Below are 23,288 nucleotides of genomic sequence, written 5' to 3'. Positions count from 1 at the left end.
CCAAACTTGCTCTGCATGCAGCCTTTCTGAATGAAGTAGAGCTACTGTTCCTAGAAAGTGTACAGTCATCGCTGTGCACTGCTGTTCACTGACAGCAGACAAATTCCTAAAGCTATCTTTAAACAATTTGAAGACATCCAGCATGATGGCTCACACTACTTTGAACAATACTGTTAACCTCCTCAACTGAGGATCACAGCATTGCCTGAAATTAGACACTCATCCATGTACGAGCATTCAAAACCTGATGCAAGTTATTTTCTTCTCCTTTGGTGATAAAAAAAGCAGTGATTATCCTTTAATGAGTAGCTTTTTTAGGACTTCTAGGTCTTCAATCTGCAAGCACTGTCCACCACAACAGATGGATGGTCTCAAAAATTTACTGTCTTTTAGTCATTTGCCAGGGTTTCATTTTATTGGTGGAGATGGTCTGAAACAGGCTAAGATTGCTTCTGCTCACATGGGTACTGGAATGCAACCCAGTAAACAACAGATTTGGTGTTTTTAACACAGCATTTTAAAACATTTAACAAAAATCCTAGCAAATACAAGAACAAAAGCAATACTTCATGGCCATATTTTTGCTTCCAAAATGGTAGAAAAATTTTGGCACCTATTTATTCATATACATTTGGAAAGTAACACTGCTATTACTAGAAGTAAACTGAAATATCCTCATGCAAGTGGTCCCTTTAATAACATACACAAGAAACCAAACATATATTTGCTGGCAAGACCAACAAAAACTATGCAAGTTAAGCCAGATGTCATAATAATGAAGATCATAAAGATTTCTAAGTACTTAGAGATTACTTTAAAATAAAATACAATACAATATGGGCCAAGTTTTTCAAAACGGCCTCAACCCAGCCTCTCTTGGCACACACAATTCAGTTGCTCGTCTGCATTTTGAGACAAAAATGATGAAGTTTACATGTGGAAATTTAGCAAATTTAATAAACAAACACACAAACTTTCTCAAGTAAACTGAAGTGATCACCACATGCAAAAGTGACCATATTTTGAAAGCATGGTCCCATGTTCTTATTCTTCTATAAATTAGATTTCCAGTGGTTGGACTGATCCAGAAACCTTATGAGTAAAGCTTTACCAAGGTGAACTGATTTAAAATCAAGTTGATTTAAATAATTGGTTTTAAAACATTATTTAAATCAGCAAGAAGGAAACCTTGATTTAAATAATCCATCTTAATTGTGTTTAGCATTTGTACTTTTTAGTTATTTTCCTAAAGAAAGGTTGATTCTCATCCGCTGGTAACCACTAAAACATGTTGTTTTGCAACTAAATGTAGCCCATATACTAAATGTGGTGCTTCTTTTCACTAATCAGGAGGATACACTACATCAATAGACATTTATTTAAGAAATTATACAGCTTAACTTACATTTATCCAGATTTTTAGTTTTTACATTTTTATGAGAAAATGGTGAAAGATGCATTTCTTATTTACTAGATGATTATTAATTTTTTTACTTGTGATACGAGTTAAGCGCTATATAGACTGGAACTAAAATTCAATAAAAATACACAAAAACAGCATTTTAAATTTTTTAATTAACTAAACCTACCTTAAATGTGCTAGATACATAGGTGGGGAATTTTTGCATTATAACTAATTGAATTACTAAATAAGGGCAGTGTTATCTGTAATTAGTGTATTGAACTGATTGTTTCTGGTTATCATGTTTGTCAAGATTTTAGAACTAATAGATCTGATCCTCTCATATCTAGTTTTTATTCAAAGATTGGAAGAGGGGAAAAAAGGCTTTCCTGCTTTTTCAACTCACAATTCATTTATTAACTTTGAGTGAACTAGTCACTGAAGTGAATAAGTTGAATAAAGTGAAATGAAGAAAATATTCTCCCTGAAATGGCAGAAAAGGCTACTACTGTCAAAAACTGGTTTATTACTTTAACAATCTCTAGTTTCAGGTCCCTAGCCAGTGACTTCCACCAATTCAGTGGTTTGAACTTGGCAGCAAACGTACTGTTTAATATAATTTTTGTATTTATTTTAAATTATTTTATGCAATTAAAATAATTTTAGGCCTTAACATTTGAAATTTAATTTTAAATAGATTTTTAAAAGATACACCATATGTAATGTAAATTAAAAAGTCAATTGAAAAAAGAAATCTGATTTAAAGAATAAATCCCGTATTACAAATATTTCCTTCCCTTCCTACCACCATCAAGCTGGGACATTGAAAAATTGTATCTTAAAAAAATTAGAAGTTGTGCATTTTTAGTGCTTTTCCACAAGTTTTGCTATTTTTACTACAGAAGACACATGTGGGGGGGGGGAAGGGCGCGCACTGCTGGTTTATTATAAAGACAATTTTCTCTGCTTCCCTGTTAACTTGGTTTTGTAGAAAACTCTCCAACCAATCTGCAGCCAAGGTGTTAGCTACCTTACTGAGGCAGCAACTTCAAAGGGTAGTTGGGCTACTATTGTTGAGGAAAATCAATCAAGTTTAAATCGAGATAGTTATACTGGTAAACTCGACCTCCACTCCCACCCCCAATGTGGCTTTTTTGTTTATGTTGCTTGGAAAAGTGTTTAAAATAAGCTGGGGTTGGGTGCGGGGGAGGAAGAGAGTCTCCCTTATGCAAGAATCAGTGTCCACATGGGGAGCAGGGAGGGACTGCGCAGAGAGCAGTGTTACCCTAATATAACTTGTGAAACTTTACTGTGTAGATAAGTCCTAAAAAATGCTCAGTTGGAGTCATTTTACTGTTTTAGATGATAGCCTTCATGATGTCCCTCTTTCATTTTGTCGTAGGGTAAGTTCGACTCAGTAGCTCTTTCAAGCAGGATTTCTGTTTTCATTTTCATTTCTTAGCAGCAATGTGATTGGCCTTCTCTCCTATTCATCGTTGCAGGAAAAATCCATTTCCTAATCTTTCCAAAATAAATTTTAGCAGAAACAATTTCCACTATATGAACACAGTGTAACAACATCATCTGGGAAATGCTCATGCCCACTTACAACTGGAAAATGAAAAGCAGAGCTCACACACATACACATGGAGTTTCTCTCTGCCATATGAAAAATATGGAGTGTGAGTGTGTGTGTGTATACACACACTCATACTCACATACATACACACACGTAAAATTTTTAAATGAAAGTCATCATGAAATGTTAGGCTTCATGATTCTAAGGAAAGGAAGGAGTGAGAGCAGAAGAATAAGAACAATGGACTTCAAAAAAAGGAGACAAACTTTGAAAACTAACAGCTTAGGTTCCATAGGTAGAAAATCTGAGAAAAGGAGTCCATGAGAGCTAGTAGTTTCTCAAAAACAATATTTATGGCACAACAGCCTACCATCCCAACGCGAAGGAAAAAATAGTAAGAGATCATAGAATCATAGAATATCAGGGTTGGAAGGGACCCCTGAAGGTCATCTAGTCCAACCCCCTGCTCGAAGCAGGACCAATTCCCAGTTAAATCATCCCAGCCAGGGCTTTGTCAAGCCTGACCTTAAAAACCTCTAAGGAAGGAGATTCTACCACCTCCCTAGGTAACGCATTCCAGTGTTTCACCACCCTCTTAGTGAAAAAGTTTTTCCTAATATCCAATCTAAACCTCCCCCACTGCAACTTGAGACCATTACTCCTCGTTCTCTCATCTGCTACCATTGAGAACAGTCTAGAGCCATCCTCTTTGGAACCCCCTTTCAGGTAGTTGAAAGCAGCTATCAAATCCCCCCTCATTCTTCTCTTCTGCAGGCTAAACAATCCCAGCTCCCTCAGCCTCTCCTCATAACTCATGTGTTCCAGTCCCCTAATCATTTTTGTTGCCCTTCGCTGGACTCTCTCCAATTTATCCACATCCTTCTTGAAGTGTGGGGCCCAAAACTGGACACAGTACTCCAGATGAGGCCTCACCAATGTCGAATAGAGGGGAACGATCACGTCCCTCGATCTGCTCGCTATGCCCCTACTTATACATCCCAAAATGCCATTGGCCTTCTTGGCAACAAGGGCACACTGCTGACTCATATCCAGCTTCTCGTCCACTGTCACCCCTAGGTCCTTTTCCGCAGAACTGCTGCCTAGCCATTCGGTCCCTAGTCTGTAGCTGTGCATTGGGTTCTTCCGTCCTAAGTACAGGACCCCGCACTTATCCTTATTGAACCTCATCAGATTTCTTTTGGCCCAATCCTCCAATTTGTCTAGGTCCTTCTGTATCCTATCCCTCCCCTCCAGCGTATCTACCACTCCTCCCAGTTTAGTATCATCCGCAAATTTGCTGAGAGTGCAATCCACACCATCCTCCACATCATTTATGAAGATATTGATCAATATGGTTCCATTAGGAGATCTTTAATAACCCCAAACAAATAAAAAGAAATCCTACAAAAAGTGGAAATGTGGACAAATTGCTAAGGATGAGTGCAAAAGACTAGCACATGCATGTAAGGGTGAAATTACAAAAGCTAAGGTACAAAGTGAGTTATACCTAGCAAAGGACACAGAAGACAATAAAAAGAGGTTTTAGAAAAATATTAGGAACAAGAGAAAGGTGAAGGAAAATGTATGTCCATTACTTAGCTGGGTAGAAGAGCTAAAAAAGGATGACATCAAGAAGGCTGATGTATTTAATGCCAATTTTGCTTCAGTCTTCACTAAAAAAGTTAACGGTGACCAGATGCTTAAAACAATATTAACAACAACGGGGAAGGAAAACAAGCCAAAATAGGGAAAGAACAGGTTAAAGAATATTTAGACAAGTTAGATGTATTTAAGTCGGCAGGGCCTGATGAAATTCACCGTATGATACGTAAGGAACTAGCTGAACCAATCTTGTAACCATTAGCAATTATCTTCAAGAACTCAGAGAACAGTTAAGGTCTCAGAGGAATGGAAAATGGCAAATATGGTACCTACCTTTAAAAGGGGGAACAAAGAGGACCCCAATCCTAACTTGATGACATGGACAGATACTGGAACAAATTATTATCCAACCAGTTTGTAAACACCTAGAGGACAACAAGGTGATAAATACTAGCCAGCGTGATTTTGTCAAGAACAAATCATGTCAAACCAACATAATTTCTTTGACAGTGTTACTGGCTTAGTGGATAGGGAAGAAGTTGTAGAAGTGATTTATCTTCATTTTAGCAAATGTTTTCACACAATCCCACGTGACATTCTCATAAGCAAACTAGAAAGATACGGACTAGATTAAATTACTATAATGTGGGTGCACAACTGGTTGGACAAAACATACTGAGAGTAGTTATCAATGATTTGCTGTGGAAATGGGAGGGTGCATCTAGAGGGATCCTGCAGGGGTCTGTCCTGAGTCAGGTACTATTCAGTATTTTTATTAATGACTTGGGTAGAGGAGAGAGTATGCTTATAAATTTGCTGATGACACCAAACCGGGAGGGGTTGCAAGTACTTTAGAGGACAGGATTAGAATTCAAAATAACCCTGACGAATTGGAGAACTGGTCTGAAATCAACAAGATGAAATTAAATAAAGACAAGTGCAAATTACTATACTTGGGAAGGAAAAATCAAATGCACAACTACAAAATGGGGAATAAATGGCTAGATGATAGTACTGCTGAAAAGGATCTGGGGGTTACAGTGGATCACAAATTAAATATCACTCAACAATGTGATTGTAATCCTAAAAAACCCTCCATGCCAAATGACAAAGGGTTCACTGTTGTTACACCAACTCATATCCAGCCTGACAAACTCACTACACTTAAAACACTGCTTTCAATAATTTATGCACAAAGGGTTGTATAAGGTGTCTAGTGGAAGCTTACCTCTAGTGGAAGTTGATGCACCCAATCACTGTGGGATGTGTGTATGGGTGATGTTTAAGAAGTTGTATGTATGTACTGAAAATACATTTAGAATCTGTGTCCCTGGCAAGGTAGACAAGCAGGTTTTGCCAGACAAAGGGGATGGGGAAATCACCTATCTGCCTTGTCTCCCATGCATATTAAACATTGTAAAACCAACACAAAGTAAGTCCCATTTGTAAAAACAACAACAGGAAAAACAGGTTGACAGAGGGATCTGAACTCAACAGGGAAAAGCATCCTGACTCTGGAGACAAAAAGAATGGACTTTGGGGTATAAGAACAAGGTACCAGAACTCCTTTTTTATCTTGTAGTTGAAGGGGTAACCAGGCAGTGCAGTTTTGCCAATGAAAACAGGGATCTCAACCAATTTAATTTGAAACACCGCAAGAAAAGGTTTGGGTGAGATCAGGCTGCTTTAGACCAGGATTGTAACCTGTTAAGTTTTAGTCTCTGGAGAGTGTGTTATACTTTTGTTTTATTTGTAACCATTTCTGTTTCCATTATCTTTACTCATTCGCTCTTAAATCTCTACCTTTGTTAATGAGCTTACAACATTCTTGTAATATTATGAATACATCTCAGTGCTGTCAGATTAAGCAAAGCTGGAAACCTGAGTTGTAACCTTCCAGTCGCATGTACACTGTCTGTTTGGGAGACAGCTTCCCTGATCATTTCTGAGTGCACACACTGACAGGGCCTGGACACTACAGGGAAACACTCTTTAGGAGGGATCAGGGATTGGGATGCACCTCATGTAAACCTGCAAAGCAAAGCAGGACCAGCAGAGTTCTGAGGAGAATGCTTAAGTAGTTGAAAGGCCAGTGGTGTAGACACTGACACCCAGCTCCACAAGAAAGACTCCCTCATAACAAGGTAACTCAGAGTCTTGGACGTTCCGAGTGATGCAGTTGTGAAAAGGCTAATAACTGTACCATTCTACTCAGCACTGGTGAGGCCTCAGCCGGAGTACTGTGTCCAATTCTGGGTGCCACACTTAAGGAAAAATATAGACAAATTGGAGAGTCCACAGGAGAGCAGATTTATAAAAAAAAAAAAAAAAAGATAAAAGGTTTAGAAAACCTGACCTATTAGGCAAGTTTAAAAAACTGGGCCTGATTAGTCTCAAGAAAAGATGACTGAGGAGGGACTCGATAACAGTCCTCAAATATGTTAAAGGCTGTTATGAAAAGGACAGTGATCAATTGTTCTACATGTCCACTGAAGGTAGGACAAGAAGTAATCCCCAGCAAAGGAAATTTAGTTTAGATATTAGGGAAAATGTTCTATCAGAATTGTTAAGTATTGGAATAGACTTCCAAAGGAGGTTGTGGAATTCTCATCATTAAAGATTTTTAAGAACAAGTGAGACAAACACCTGTCAGAGATGAACTCGGTCCTGCATCAGCCAGGGGACTGACTAGAAGAAATCCAAAAATTACTTCCAAACCTTCATTTCAATTACCCCTACGATCATCAATCAAATCCAAACAGTAGTGCATCTCTACAACTGTCGTCTTGGTAGCCTAAATTAAAAGGACCAACTGCACTCTTCTATTCCATTTCATGTCATGCTTTCATGACTGCAGTTTCAGCACAGCCCAGGCCTGACATTTCTGAAGAAGTCCTCAGAAAAATTTGGCCAAAAGCCTGAGGTTAGCCAAGTGAAGCAGTGCTCCATTTTCTAAACAGTTACTCTCCCATGTATACCTTATGTATAAACACTGGCTGGAATACAAAGCATTGCCAAATATAGCCTGAACTATCAACAAGCCCAGTGCAGGTTCAGGTAACAAAGACTATTTCAACTTCAGTAAGAAATGCAAAATAAACAATAAAGAGTTGTAAAAGCATTCGGATTGGGGTGTGATGGGAAAAGAAGAATGCTTTAACAGATAAATTTGAATTGAAATTCAGTTAGACTTTTTCGCTTACTAAACTACATAACCACGAAATCTTATATCTGTCCGTATTTATTTTGAATAGCCATCCAAATTCCTCTTCTCTATATATCATTAAATAAGACAAGAGAACAGGCTATACAAGTTATCTTTCACTGTATAGAAGATGGGTTCAAGTTTCCCAAAACCTCCTTCCCCTTGCAACACACACACACACGATAAATAGTGATTTCCATATATACATAGTTCAAAACAGTGCTACCAGACACTAAGCCTACTTTATTAAATAGCACAGGTCCCAAGGGTGTATACTTCTCTATCTATGCAAACATTTAAATTTGTTCCATTGTGTATGCTGCTCGTCATAATGTGTGGCATTTCTCAAAGACCAAGAACAATGCACATTGTTATTATGGGAGTGAGAAAATTGTGGATAGTCTGACTTTGGCATGTTCATCGTTTAAATGCATATCTCAGCTGGCAACAGGCCATCAGTCTTGTTCAAAGCTGAAAAGGAACACTGAGAAGTTTGGCCACTGGGGGGTATAATTTCCTAAATGTCATCAGCTCAGAAGCAGAGGAACAAAATGGTACCAGATATAATATAAAATATTAAATGGAGAAAAGGGGATAGAGAAATAGAAAAGAGGGCAAAGAATGTGGTAGTTGGGGGAAGGGAGAATACAGAGAAAAAGCAGCACAGAACAGAAGGGCAAAATCAGAAGGCAGACAAACGCACAGAGAGGGAGTCGGAAAGTAGACAAAAAAAAAAAAGTGTGAGAAATACATAAAACAGGAAGGTTCTATATAAAGGGGAATTCCACAGGCAAAAAGGATTGGTGGTGGAGGTTTGTTTTTTTTTGTTCTCGTGCTTCTCTATGATAAGTGAAGTAAAACTGAAATGTTTCTCCCACTTCCACAAAAGCCCAAAAATTAGGGATTTTTCAGCTTGGCTTTTTTTTTTTTTTTTTAAATCTCAAAAGTATCAAGTTACTTATTTTTGTTCCTTGGAGGCCCAAAAAATTGGAGTGGGGACTTTCACATCCCTTAACAGCAGTGGTGTTGCACCATTAACAAAGGCCTCCTCCCAGTTATATATATATCTAGTGTTTGAATTAAATAGGTATTTAAAAAAAAAAGTTTTGAATGCTATTTCTAAAAACCCCATTACCACCCCCCGTCCAGTTTTACTTCCTCAGTCCTTGTGATGTCACAATTCCACTAGTTCCTGAATCACATGCCGAGTCTCCCAGGAAAAATATGATAAACAATACTTAAATTTCTAAGCAGAAAGACTTTCAAGCCTTCTTTATACCTCACATAAAAAAGGGAAAAGGGAACATAGCTAATTCGTTTCTCCTTTGCAGGTTACCTTCCACACTTCTATGGTGCAACTTGCCCTTGCAACATTTCTATCTATACAAAATACTAAATGCAGATTTTGTCCTGAGACATATACAGGAGCACGCATGCATATCCAAAGGCAAACTTTGCTCATTTAATTTTGGGGGGGGACCATTCTCTTTACCCCCTTTCTCGGACTTCCCCAGAAATTCCCAAACTAATTTTGAGGTTACCTAGGAAACAGAAATGTGAAAAGTCTGTTTTGTGTTTTAAGTAGATATTTATTTTTAAATCCATTTTGCTTTGGGGGGGGGGGTTTATTCTGGTGTGGTTTTTTTGCAGGGGGAGCAGGGGATTTATAAGAAGGCTTATACATTTAAACAGTTAGCCCTCAGTAAATGTTGATTTCACTTGACATGCAGAAATATGAAAAAAAAATATCTATCAACGACAGTCATCAAGTGCAGCCTCCCCTGCACCTACTGGCTGCAGGGATCCAGGGTCAACAGCCCCACTGTCACCCAGGGAGCTCTCTGCAGCCTGCTGTTACAGTCCTGCTCTCTCACTCAATGGCTGGGAGCCATCCCTGGGCAGGAGCCATTCAGCAGAGGGACGACCTCACCTGCATTCAGGGATCATCCTGCTCCTTGTGGCCCTAGCTGGGAGTCTCTGCTTTGCCAGACCAGGACCACAGCGACCCACCCACTCATCTTGCACCCAGGTGACTTGCGCCCCTTGACAGCGCTGGGAACACGCAGTCAGTGTTGCCCTAACCCGATCCCCTTTTGTTTCCCAAAACGGTGAAAATTCAAATCAATAAAAATAAAATGCTTAAAACCCATAATTACACACAACTGAGAAAAATAAAACCGATAAAAAACGTTTAAAAATAAAAATTGGTATTATCCATTGAAATTACAAAAAATAGAAGTCAAATTTTGCCAAAACCTTATTTATAAGACATTTTTCAGTCAGACAATTTTATTTATTTCTTTATACAAGAGGGGGAAAAAACCCTGACCTCTGCCTGCACTTTCAGCATATTTTCTACAAAAAATTGGCTTGAACCCTGCAATTTTAACCTACATTTTACACGTTTAGGAATTGGCCAAGATTGTAGCATAATGAGAGTTCAACAGAGACTTCATAACTGATTTCTAAGGAATAGGAGCCAGATTGCCAGAGCATTAGCCCAGAGTAATATTTACAGACAATAACCTACATCTTTATAGTGAGGCTCACTATACAGCTAGTATTCTGAGGCCTCATTTATTTTAAACCTCTTTAACATGTAACCATTTTAACTTTCAAAGCAAATCTAAAGGTAATTCTAATTTAATGACACAAATGTATCTTGTTTGTTGAAATTACATTATCTGGATCCAGTAAACTAATACACAGACATTTACATTGATAGACCCAAAAATACCGAGTAAAGATTTCATTTAACAATCACACAACTGCAGTAAAATGACAGCGACATTGCCATGTTTTCCGCTGCTAAACTACAGAACACCCACTTTGTAAAGGATGCAGGACAATGAACCCAAAATGCAAACTTATCCCTATAGCTGTATGAAACACTCTACACCCGAAAATCTGTTTATGGTATGTGAGATTTTGGCATACGTTCAATGCTACTCTTAAAAAATTATTTGAGTTCTTAACCACCACCAGACATGCCAAACATCTTGAAAAAAACGCAGAAATTGGGCTTGGTTTTGGCTTAATTGGCTTGTGAGTTGCTTTTTGGTTAGTTTTTGGCTTGTAGCTTTTTTTTTGGGGGGGGGGGGGAGATCCGCTCCTGGCAGGGCGGGCGGGGGTTGGGGAGGGAAGAAAGAAAGAAAGTCAGGGGTGCATACTGAGCCCACCACAGTCCCAGACTGCATGCCGGGGGGATCTAGTCAGAGTGTTGGGGTTCTTAGGGATTGGATTGTTTTGGCCTTGTTTTGAAATGGGATTAGCTTGATTTTTGGCTTCTTGTGAAAATCAGGGTGCTTACTTACTGTGTGAAAGTTGGCAACTGTGAACGCCACTAACCTTTTCCTTGACGGTCCTTCTTCAAAATCTGAAGAACTAACATCATTGCTAGTTGAGGACACTTGCGATGCATCGTCCTTCTCGTTCTCTGACTGTTCTGATCCTGGTCCTAATCCCTTCGATGGGCCATTAGTGAGAAGTCCTGTAAGGGTGAGACAAACAGTACAGAATGTTCAAAATATGCATTAATAATACTGAACAGGCCAGGAGAAAGTTCACACAGGATACGAAGAGCAAATACAAGGCTCCAAAACTCTTTCCTTGCAAAAATGAGCATCCCTGGTAATAAGAACGGCACTACTGGGTCAGATTAAAGGTCCATCTAGCCCAGTATCCTGTCTTCCAACAGTGGACAGTGCTATATGCCCCAGAAGGAATGAACAGAACAGGTATTCCAGTTAGAAACTGATGAATCTGCAGATATTTAGCTTAGTGGAGAACTGCAAACGTCCATTACAAATCAGCGTACAAAGGGTCAAGAAAAGTGCTTGGGGGGGTCACACAAAATCTTTTCCCATCTCTTAAAAATGGCATAATTTTATCAGCATAATTTCATCTCTGTGTTACAGAATTTATACAAGTTACTGTATCTGGCATTAATAGGGGTCATTTGCATAAAGCTCTGCATCAATATAAAAATAAATTATGTGGACAATTTCTATTTCTCCTCTTCATTCTGCTGCTTCCAACCATTGCAATTTATGATGCGTTAACCATTGTAAGTCCCAAAGGTGTGATAACATAAGGTCTGTTTCCCTTGACTCTCCTATTTGCCTAGCCAAGTCCCACTCAGCTACAGTGGCTGCGGGTGATGAGACAAAGCTACACAAAATAGGAGTGAATATACCACAACCACCTTCCTCCTCTGTGACTTCCTATCTCCACTTGAGGAGCACCCTAGGCAGCAGAGCAACATAGGTGGAAAAGGGCATTTAGCCCTACATATGTAGACTAATAACCAAATTTTGATCATCTTACTCACATAAGGACAACATGATTTGACCTAAGACGTGAGGCCGAGAAGCACCAGTAGCACAGCAGCACACTACAACCATTCATGCTTTGGGTTATTAAACTAGCGACAGCTATTTTTTCAATATTTAGGTAAGGCTTTAAGAATTGATCACTGCAGAAATTCCAGTTTTGACTGTGAGAATACCACCGCTTTTTCCAAGCCAACGAAATACTCCTGCAGATGGCATGAGTAGTTTTGTGTCAGAGATTTGTCTCCACCAGGCAACTGCTAGTAGCACTCTCTTCCCTCAGTCTCTCTAACCACCCTTTCCCCAATTTCATTTTAGCCTCCTGCTTGAATCTCTGTTTGTCTCCCTCCAAGGCATGCCAAGCAGCAGCAATCTGCATACCGTGTAGCAGCACTAATGGTTACCTAGTAACAACAGTTCAAAACCAATCACAAACATTGTATGATCATAGTCCATTTGACACTGCCATTGCCGGGAAAGCATTGTGCAGCACTATCAATACAGTGATCACACTCCCTAGTGTTCAACTATGCACATCTGCAAAGCAGCTTCTGAAAGTAAATAGACTATCAGAAAGGAACTTTCATCCCCACGCAGCCTGCTGTATACCAACAGGTACTGAGATGGGAAAAGGCCCTCTGTTCTCTTCTGCCCATTTATTCAGTGCTCCCATTGACACTGTGAGCTGGTACGACACATCATCTCTTATTACATTCTCAAACATTTTGGGACTTTAGTCTCTAAGGTGCCACAAGTACTCCTTTTCTTTTGACTCCACTCTAGCAGCTCTAGCTGGCCCTTTCAAAACAACCTAATTCAAGGGCTCCCTTATACCACCACCTGCCTTGTCTTCAAAGTCTGTACTTAGTCATTACGTTTTTAGATTGCACTACATTTCTCTTGACTTGGAGTCAAAAGCAAATACATGGTGGCTACAGTTGGAGAGCTGCAGGTAGGTAGGTGTGTGTGTTATTTTTAAACACTACTTTTTAACATCCCTTATAAAAACAGAAGCCTGAATTTCACTGTAGGGAAAAATAAAGTAAGATTAAAAAAAGAAAAAAAAAACAGAGTACCAGAAAAAATTTAATGGAGTTAAGCTTAAGATGTGTTTAATACCCTCACTAACTAGTCTGCATGGCAGACACAACACAGAAATAAGTTAAACAACTGTGTTTAAGTTTTCACTTCCCTTTTGTTAATAAATCCCCTTAAATGTTTCCTGAGTCACTGAAGGTCTCAAACTGAAGGACATCAACAAATGAGTTGCAATGAGATTTCTGGCATGAAACTTCTATAGCATTTGTGATGTCAAAAAATGATGCATTTTGGGCTCCCTTCAGGAAGATTCAAGAGGATGTCACATGGAGGAGAAAATATTTTAAAACCTTAATTAGATGTTATTTACATGCACAATATCCTCACTGGCGACATTCAGCACAGAAGTGTGGCTTTAACTCAGTTTCAGTTTTTGCTTTGCATTTTAACTTTTAAAATGCGAATGATAAAATTTACAGTCTGTAAACTCCAGAGAAGTCTAAACTAAACATATCATTTGGGGCCCTATTTTCAGTAAGTTAACCATTACGAAAGAATTCAGCTAGTTTTTCCAAAAGTAATATTTATTCTGGAGAGATGCCGTATGTCAATACCAGCAACCTGAAGTGTTGGAGTCAAGAAAATCACCTCCTGGGCTGTCAACTCACTTGCATTTGGAAGGTGCTTTCCATTCATCCTCCCACCCTGCCAAACCATTATTGTATTTGGAAGGTGACTATGTGTTTCCCTACTAGAAAAAAAAAAATTAGTTCTCCTATTATTCCAACAAACCCCATTTATACAATGTTCTTTATCATTAAAAAAAAAAAAAAAAAAAATGTTCGTGAATGTAAACAAAACACCTTGAATTAAAACCGGAAATGAATCAAAGCCAGAGCAGCTATAGCTGAAGTATAAAACTGCTAAGTAAACTGACCATCACATTCTGCATCTCCTTAAATATACAGTGATCCGGTCTGAAAGTGACAAAAGGCATAGAGGACTGTGGCACGGTCCACAACTGTCAGGAAAAGATAATGCTTGCAAAGTGCAGAAGGAAAACACTCAAATACAGTTCTGTTCGAAAAATTGCTTTAACGGTGGTATTGTGGAGTTTATTGCCTCTTGGTGATTTCTGTATCAGTTTACACAAAAAGGATGCACTTTTTTCTCCTCTTCTAATTTCTGTTCTTGCAATCTCAGAGCCAAGCCTACACGAGGCACACTCAAGGTCTTTGGACGAGCCTGCAGGTGGCTGATTGACAAGGTCCACTATAGTCTGGAATCTTTTTTTGTGGGAGATAAGTTTTCACTGACCTCAAACTTAATCCATCCTCTATTAAATTTATGCTGTGAGTTGGAGCAAAGGTGGATTTTTCTGTTTATCTGAGGCCCAGAATAGCAAAGAGCCTTGTGAATTATGTGAATGGAGCTAGTCACTTGCTATGATTATTTCCCTCAGGATGAGCCAACTGTCAAGGTACAGGTAGACCTGGATGCCTTGCCATCCCACTTATGCTACCACAACAGCCACACACTTAAAGACCAAAGGGCAGGACCCTGTCTTGGTAGTGAGTCTCTCCTACCAGGAATCTGAGGTATTTCAGGTATGCTGAGCATACAAACAGGTGGAAATAGGCCTCTTCAAGGTTGAGTGCCACAAACCAGAGTTGAGGGGATTACAGAGACCTGACTCATGATCCTGAATTTGAAATGACAGATGAACTTGTTGAAGCCCTGAAGGTACCTATACCCTTTCTTCTTCAAGATTAGAAAATTATGAGAGTAGAACCCCTTGCCCCTGAACTCCAAGGGCACTTTTTCCACTGCTCCGAGTTACAAAAGGGGCTCCTATTTCAACAGTATCATGTCAGAAGAGTTCCTGAGGAGCGATGGGGAAAGGGGGATGGGGGGCGGGGGGCGGGGGGTTTAGAAAGGACCTAAAGCTGTATGCAATACCGTTTGCTGACAAAGTAAGATGCATTGGTTCTTGTTGATTCCCACCCAGGCCTCTTAAAAAAAGACCAAAAAAAGAGTTGCCAAAAAAAAGGGGGTGAGGGAGAATGGGCATAGACCCTCTATAGGTTTTGCCAGACTCTCAGTGGTGTTAAATCTGCTGCTAAGAGGAAGATCCGGAGTGCATAGCAGCTGAGGAAGTGGCAGGAGGATCACCAGCTCAAATTCCTCTCTGGTTCCAGTTCCCCTATGGCTTACAGTACTGAGGGCAGAGGGCACTATCTGAAGCAGCTATGAAGCCTGGCTTGCTTTTCCCTTGGGGCTGAAGTGTACAAGTCCAAAAAGCCCATGATAGCCAGAGAGTCTTTTAACAAACCGAGGGCCTCATTGGTCTTAGAGTTGAAGAGGTCACAGAGCTTGAAGGGAAGATCCTCCATAACTGTTTGAATATCCCTCAGTAACCCCAATGACTGGAGCCTGGAGGAGCTTCGCATCACCACAGACATGGCCAGGGAGCATGCAGCAGTGTCAGATGCAACCTGCATGAAAGTTTAAGCAATCAGTTGCCCCTCAAGCATATCTATCATGAGTGATGCTAGCACAGGATGTGATTAGAAATCCTCAAAGTCCTCAGGAGGGACTTGGCACATCTATCCATTCTTTTGAATGTGGCTGGTCTTGATGTTCGAGCCTGCCACAATTATTTTGCAATGCCACATTGAGTGGAGGTCTTCATCAAGCTGTCTACAGTGACCGCCAGACCCTTTCTTAGTGCTCAGTATAAGCAAGGGTTAAAGCAGCTTAAGTGAGTCTACAAGAGGGATTCGCAACATTTTAACTGGATTCGTTTTAAAAATCAATCTAGTTAAACCATTGTGCTTTTCTAGTAATAGACAAGGCCTCATTTATATAGAGACCACAAATAAGCATTTCAGATCAGAAGGGTTGAGGAGTAGGGGTGAAATCAGTTCAGTGACAAACCAATGTGAAATGGGGAAAAGTATCGGAAGAATTTGGATTTTGTTTTTAAAATGCATTTAAGATTATAATCTTTCACATATTTTTCATCACTAAAGTGACTGGGCACTGAAGCAGGCATGGACACATCCAAATAGTTCGTAGTGGCAGAATGCTAGCCCAAAAAGTGCTTTTGAGAAGGGATTTTTATAATGTTTCCAAAACACTCTACATGCTTCTCTCATCCTACTTCAAATAAGGCATCTGGAAGTAAAGTTTCCCATTCTCTCACACAACAGGACAGTGACATAGTAAAGATTTCTGCACACTTCACTTCATTGCACGAGAAAGCTTGGAAGGCTGAAATAGATGCATGTGTGTTTCCAGCCCAGTGCCTGCGGTCACAAGCAGCTGACAAGAGCGATTGTGATATAGCATTAACAACAGTCAACAACATAGAATGCATGCCAAATATATTAAGAGCATAAATTGACCTAGACAATTGTGACATGGGGAAATTTTGCCACAATTATATTCATAATCTTCAATATGGGGTGAACAGTTAACACTCTGGAAGAGGAGATTACAGTCCTGCTGTCTAGCTCGGCTCTAGAATATGAAAAATTATAAAATAGTATCCTCATATTTCTTGCTCACACAAGCACACATACTCTCTCTTGTAAAGACATTTTAAGCCCTTTTTGTGCATTCATAACTGAACAATACAAACTGAAAATAACCGAGGCTGGTAGTGAGGCCTTGTCTCCAGCGTAGGATTTTTTTTTTTTAAATTAAATATCAGAGTTACAAGTATTGGGGGAGGGGAGAGTTTAGATACAATGAAACTTTCTCACCACAGTACATTATTCCACAGTCATATAATAGTATTGTAATTGTAAATACACAACAGATTTTGAAGGCACAGCTCAGGGCCCTATTGATCTGCCGGATACAATAGCTGTCCAGGATTTTAGCTGTGCGGTTTGAGAAGTGTACCGTAAGTCACCTGGAAAGAAGAAGAGTCAAATTTACTTCATTCTCTTTTCATTATCACTTACAGGAAAACTGCATATAAAAAGCTTAGTATGACAGTAATGCTACAAATGTGAATATTCAAGTCAATAAACAAATTACTGTTATCACATAACTACGTCCACCTGAACATAGAATATACTCAAGTTAAACTCTTAAGTGTACCCCAAGGGGCCCATTTCTGACCTCAGATTACTGTAGGTACATACAACTAAAACTGACTCACATGTGAATTGCACTGTATGAGGCCAAAAATGAGTCCCAGATATACAATTTGGAGAAACAGTTATTATGAAACTATAACCTATTAGTAAACTACTGAGGATTAAAAATACATATTTTATATAATAGACTCTATATTTACATTAAGTTGATATTTCCCTCAAAAAAAAATTAAAGACCAGTCAAAAAATTTTGGAGTCTAAATTATTTGGCTTTGTTTTTTCAGCCTGAGACACACTTCACTTATCAGTTTATTATGAGCTAGTTTCACCCACAAGTTTACTTGCTGTAAATTATCTTTATTGAACAGATCTCTTCTCTTTTCCATTAGTGTAAGACAAACAGATGTAATTGAAATGTGATCAGAATAAGGATCTCATTCTCCCTTACTCTAAAGGCCCACAGCTATCAAAAACAAATAGCCCTTATGTGCATGTGACCATTTATTACCATAGATCTGGTAGGCAGGTTAAAAAATCATGAACCCTTTAATGCCAAGTGAAAATATTCCAATCTCTCTAAAATATTTATTATAGTCTTCACTAATAAGTGTATTGTACAGAGAGCTACTGTATTTAGCTGTTGCATACCTATGAACAAATGATAATTTAGTTTTATTAAGCAAATGCCATCAGTTGCCTTGTGACACCATGACAAGGTATCACATTATGTATTAAACAAACAAGCTTAAAAAAAGAAGGCCCATGATTGTCTTAGAGACCGAAAAACTATGCTTTCAAAGAAATAACCATTTTAAAAAACACATTTTTCTCTGGGATAAAATCCTGTCCTTGTGTCTAGTGTATTTATCATCGACTTCACAGTGAACAAAATGCTCTCCTAGCCTCCGGTGATAATCGAAAGCTACAACAGTATCCTGCAATTATGCCTCATTCTGAAGGTTTTTATTTAAAGTCAACATCTATGCCACCCCCAGGCTCCGTGTTGCCACCATAAGAGTACCAAATGGTACCCAGACTTTTCAGATGACAAGCCACTGGACATTAAGTTGATTATGGTACGCATATGCATATGATATGCATATGCATGCAGTAGTATTGTTATGCCAAAAAACTGTTAGCAAATAACCTTTACAGTTTTCATAAATGAAAAGAACAGTGCTTTTATATGTAGATATACATCATTACTATGGAAGCCAAGCATGAATGACATTACAGCATTAGATGTTTTTGTCAGCCTGTCAAAAGAAGAGCTCACCAAAGACAATTAGGTTAATAAAGCAGGTTGAGGGAAGCTGTTTACCCCCAGCCAAGACTGTTATAGGACTGAGCAACCCAACAAAGACATTCTTGTGATTTCATTATATAGGATGTATATATTATGTGTTACATTTTGTACATGAACATAGAGGGTGCCAATAGGTGGGTTGGAGTAAGTGAAATTAAATAATTTCTTTGTTTCAACATCAAGATTAAACATTTGTTTAGAATGTTTTGGGCGTTAAATTGATCGGCATCTGAGAAGTATTAGTATCAGTAATTCATGGACCTCTGCAACCAAAGGTAAGGAAAAATATTCCAGCCTCCTAGTATGCATGGTAGGCCTGAGCCTTACTGGGTGAAAGGGGGAGCGGCGGGAGTCTGGCTGTGGGGTAGGGGTGAGAGAACAGAACAACATTTGAAGAAAAACACATTCTACCACCCCAATAGCTGTAGTTCGGCATCCAGAAACTCTCTTCCCTAAATCCATAGTTTTATTTCATTAGATTTATACACAAACCTATTAAAAGGGGCACCTATCCCTTGGCATAGGCACTCCTCAACAATTCTTAGGCACATAATCATAAAATAGACCACTCCTATAACTTCTTCCAACCTTTAATCAACAAACCTACAACAGCTGGCAATAAGGCAGCAGCAAAAAAACATGATCAAGATATTTAGGATCTCACAACAGAACCTTCCCATTTCCTCACAGGTAGGGGCAAAGAAAAGAGCCCTGCAGCAAGTCTGGAAGATCTAGAGTAATCTTGGGCTCTTGTGAATCAAGTAGGATAGAGGGGTGCAAGACCCAAAGCTAATAGGAACTCACAGAGAAAACCCTGCCAGCTGTTCCCTCTCTTTTAGATGCAGGAAGCTCCAACTACAGTGCCTCCACTGAAAACCCTGCCAGCTGTTCCCTCTCTTTTAGATGCAGGAAGCTCCAACTACAGTGCCTCCACTGACTGCAACTGTGGCCACACGGAATCAGGATGGGGGCAGCTTTTGTGACAAGCAGGTACCAGGCCATTTAGGGTATGTCTACGCTGCAATTAGACGCCTGTGGCTGGCTCGCACCAGCTGACTTCTGGGCTCAGGTTGGAGCCTGGCTGTAGGAGCCTGGCTGTAGGACCCTGTGAGGTGATAGAATCCCAGAGCTCTGATTCCAGCCCATCATCTCACAGGGTCCTACAGCCAAGCTTCAACCTGAGCCCAGAAGTCTACTCTGCAGTGAAACAGCACCACAGCCCAACCCCATGAGCCTGAGTCAGCTGGCACAGACTAGCCACGGGTGTCTAATTGAAGTGCAGATATACCCTTCAAACCTTCATAAACCTTTAACAGGCTCACAGGCCACGTGGAACCACAACGCATTTTTACAGTATCATAAATGATTAAAACACTGATTTTTTTTAATATATATATATTGGTGGGGAAATGCGCCCAATACTTCTTATTGCCAATGTTGAAATACATCTTAGTAGTTGTGATTAGCCTACACCCACATTTCATCCTGGAATGGCGAGTACCCCATCTCTCTTTTGGGCCGAGGCCTACACCAGCCAGTAAGCTTCAGAGAACAGTGAGGCCTCTAAAGGAAAGGTAGCAGCTACTCATTACAAATGTCTACCCCCCGCTTTGGTGGTGGGAGGAAGGGCAAGGAACTTTGAATCTCCAAGTCTGAAAATACCTAACTGGTTTGTATCTCATGTTGGTCTTCTGGCTGGACAGAATGGTATTACGTTGCCCAGAATCAACAAATGTCTTTTTGATTTGTAGCTACGCCCAAGAACATCTGTCCTCCAATGAAGACACTCTTGCTACATCTCCTATTTATAACAAACAAACAAACTGGCAATTGCGTTAAATGCATATTTTATTCATAACTATTCATGCGCACATGAACGCATACAAAAAGCCAGGTCACAGTAGACACATAGGTTTTATCCCTTGCAGTTAAGGTATATATGCAACAGAAAAATAAGTGGTTTTAACATCTGATAAAGAAACAAAAATACTCAGAGGCCTGAATGAGGTTTTTTTCTTTTTTGAAAAATAAATTCTGCTTGTTTTTTAAATTAGAAACACCAGCTCCTCTTTAGCCTGATTTTGCTGGACAATTTTGTGGATGACTGGAGGACTAGTAGGATGGCATCACACGTAACAGGCGAGTAAGACCACTGAGAGGGAAAGGCATTTTTACCCATAGTGTTTAATATTTCTTCAACATTTTAACTCAAATTCCTAACCAACGTTTCAGGGAAAAGGTATGTGTTATTGATTCAGCACCCCAAATCCTTAAAGTCAAGGGCTGAGAGAACTTCCAATTTACAGAACAGGAAGCAGACATAAGCTGGCAGAGAGGACCTGATATCCCAATACATCTAAAGTAAAAAAGTATTTCAGACCTTCTTTATACATCATGAAGCAGCACAAATAAGGACAAATTTTCCCCTTTGCAGGTTACTTTTACAGTTCCATTTAATCTGTAACTCATACTTGCCAACTGGTTATCATTTACTAGCAGTCTCGGGGTTTAGTCAGTTATTTTACACACTGGTTCCTTAAAAGTTGCTTTTAGCCTCACCTGAACTAGCTTAACATTGTAACACAGTGGTTTTCCACCTGTGGTCCACAAACCCCTAGGGGTCCGCAGACTATGTGTAAGATTTCCAAAGGGACCCGTACCTCTATTCAAAAAAATGTTAGGGGTCTGCAAAAGAAAAAAAGGTTGAAAACTACTGATGTAACAGAATAAGTTACCATTAAGGACTGGTAGCCACCAGCAGAACACATCTGATTCTCAAATATCCATCCCCTGATGGAGGAACTAAAACAGATCAGCAAAATCTAAGACATCGTGGCTGTTTTTAGGTGCCATGTGGAATAGTAGAGCCTATAAATAAAATGTATCTCTGGACAACTGCTATTCCATGGGGACAAAGTAGGGACAAAGTAACTAAATGCTTCTCCATAAGTGGCAGTGAAAAGGGACTTGGGAAGTCAGTAGAAGACACACTACAAAGTAAGCAGGAGTCTAACGACTGGAGGAAGCAAGCAAATGAATGAGCAGGTAAAAAAATAGGGTACACAATGCCTAACCACTAGGGATGAATATTTTATAGCCTTGAGAAGAAAATACCTGAACACATCAAAACCCTTATGCTACAGATGAAACCCAAATGCATAACGGTTATGGGGGGGCATTTCTTAGTAGTGGCAGATTTCTAAGGACCATTTACAGGCCTTATCATTTCCAAACAGCATAGCTGTACCAACCTGGGGAGCTACAACAAAGTAGCAGTCTCAAACATTTCTTATAGATAAGTGATGATGGGTTCTACAAATAGGGTTACACTTATCTCAACAGACAAAAATCAAAAAGGCCAATTTCTCCAACAAGAACCATCTTCATAGATTAGAAAAATGTGTCCTTGGCATTTCAGAGAAGGCCAAGAGCTTTCATCTGAAAGGCCACTGGAATAGTCCTCCTCAGAGCTGTATCTCTGCAGGGGTGAACTCTGTAAAGCTACTTGCAATTCTCTGCTCTGGCTGTGCAGAATTGGCACCAAGAAGTGCAGATTTAGCACAGCAGAAAGACTGCAGCAGACCAGTTCAGCAATAAAAGTTAATATGATGTGTAAGGGAATCATCTGTAGCAAGAGAAGGTATCCAAAATTATATATTTCAAGAAGTATGCCAGGTTAAATTAATAACAGAAGACTCAAAACAAAAGGATATAGATATAGACACAAATATATATTAGGGAAGAAGGAAGAAAGCTAGCAAAGCATTAGCTCAGGATCAGAAAGAAAGAACCCTAGCAACAGAACACACTTTGAAAAAGAGGGCAAAGGTGTCAGAAAGACCTTTTGGGGAGGTTATTCTCCATTTAATTATCTGTAATTCTGCCTGTGTGAGACAAAACAAAGAAGCCATGACAGGCAAATGCTGAATGACATATTGCCAATTGTATAGCCTCATTTGATATTGTAATGTCTTTCATTGAGGATTTGTCTTTCATGGTTTTTTTTTTTTTTTTTTTTGCCAAGAGCATGGGCAGCTCTCCAGACAGACTGAAGAAATGTTTTTCCAATGTGACACATGCTTTGAAGATCACCCTTACTGTAGTAACACATGACCCAGTAATGTAGTGCTGACCCTCCCCCACAATGAATGTATGAATATCGATTTAAAAGCCTCTTAATTGCAGATATTTTGTTATATGAGTTTTCAGTTGAAGACCAAAAAATAAAAGGCTTGCATAGAAATTCTACTCTGTCTTAGAAAGTGGTGGGTTAAATGTTCCACACAAGAGGACTCAAATTGCTGCCAATGCAACTGACATTTGAGGGGAACAGTTCTAATTAATTTTAAAACTTCTTCAGGTAATCTGTTGACAAAGTGAGCCCTGGTCTACACTAGGGCTTTAGGTCGAATTTAGCAGCGTTAAATCGATGTAAACCTGCACCCGTCCACACAATGAAGCCCTTTATTTCGACTTAAAGGGCTCTTAAAATTGATTTCCTTACTCCACCCCTGACAAGTGGATTAGCGCTTAAATCGACCTTGCCGGCTCGAATTTGGGGTACTGTGGACACAATTCGATGGTATTGGCCTCCGGGAGCTATCCCAGAGTGCTCCATTGTGACCGCTCTGGATAGCACTCTCAACTCAGATGCACTGATCAGGTAGACAGGAAAAGAACTGCAAACTTTTAAATCTCATTTCCTGTTTGGCCAGC

The 23,288-nt window shown here is 39.5% G+C and overlaps 1 protein-coding gene across 3 annotated transcripts in view; it reads right to left on the bottom strand.

Moving 5' to 3' along the window:
• JARID2 (jumonji and AT-rich interaction domain containing 2) overlaps positions 1-23,288 on the bottom strand; it is a 307,763-nt gene that overhangs the window by 124,440 nt on the left and 160,035 nt on the right. For all 3 annotated transcript variants that reach the window (XM_073331951.1, XM_073331952.1, XM_073331950.1), the window contains exon 3: positions 11,137-11,278. In XM_073331951.1, the coding sequence (XP_073188052.1) occupies positions 11,137-11,278 (142 nt within the window). The remainder of the gene's footprint in view (positions 1-11,136; positions 11,279-23,288) is intronic.

The sequence above is a fragment of the Lepidochelys kempii genome, chromosome 2, assembly GCF_965140265.1.
Source record: "Lepidochelys kempii isolate rLepKem1 chromosome 2, rLepKem1.hap2, whole genome shotgun sequence".
NCBI lineage: Eukaryota > Metazoa > Chordata > Testudines > Cheloniidae > Lepidochelys > Lepidochelys kempii.
The sequence above is the reverse complement of the archived record's forward strand: the minus strand, read 5'-3'. Positions and strand labels throughout refer to the sequence as shown.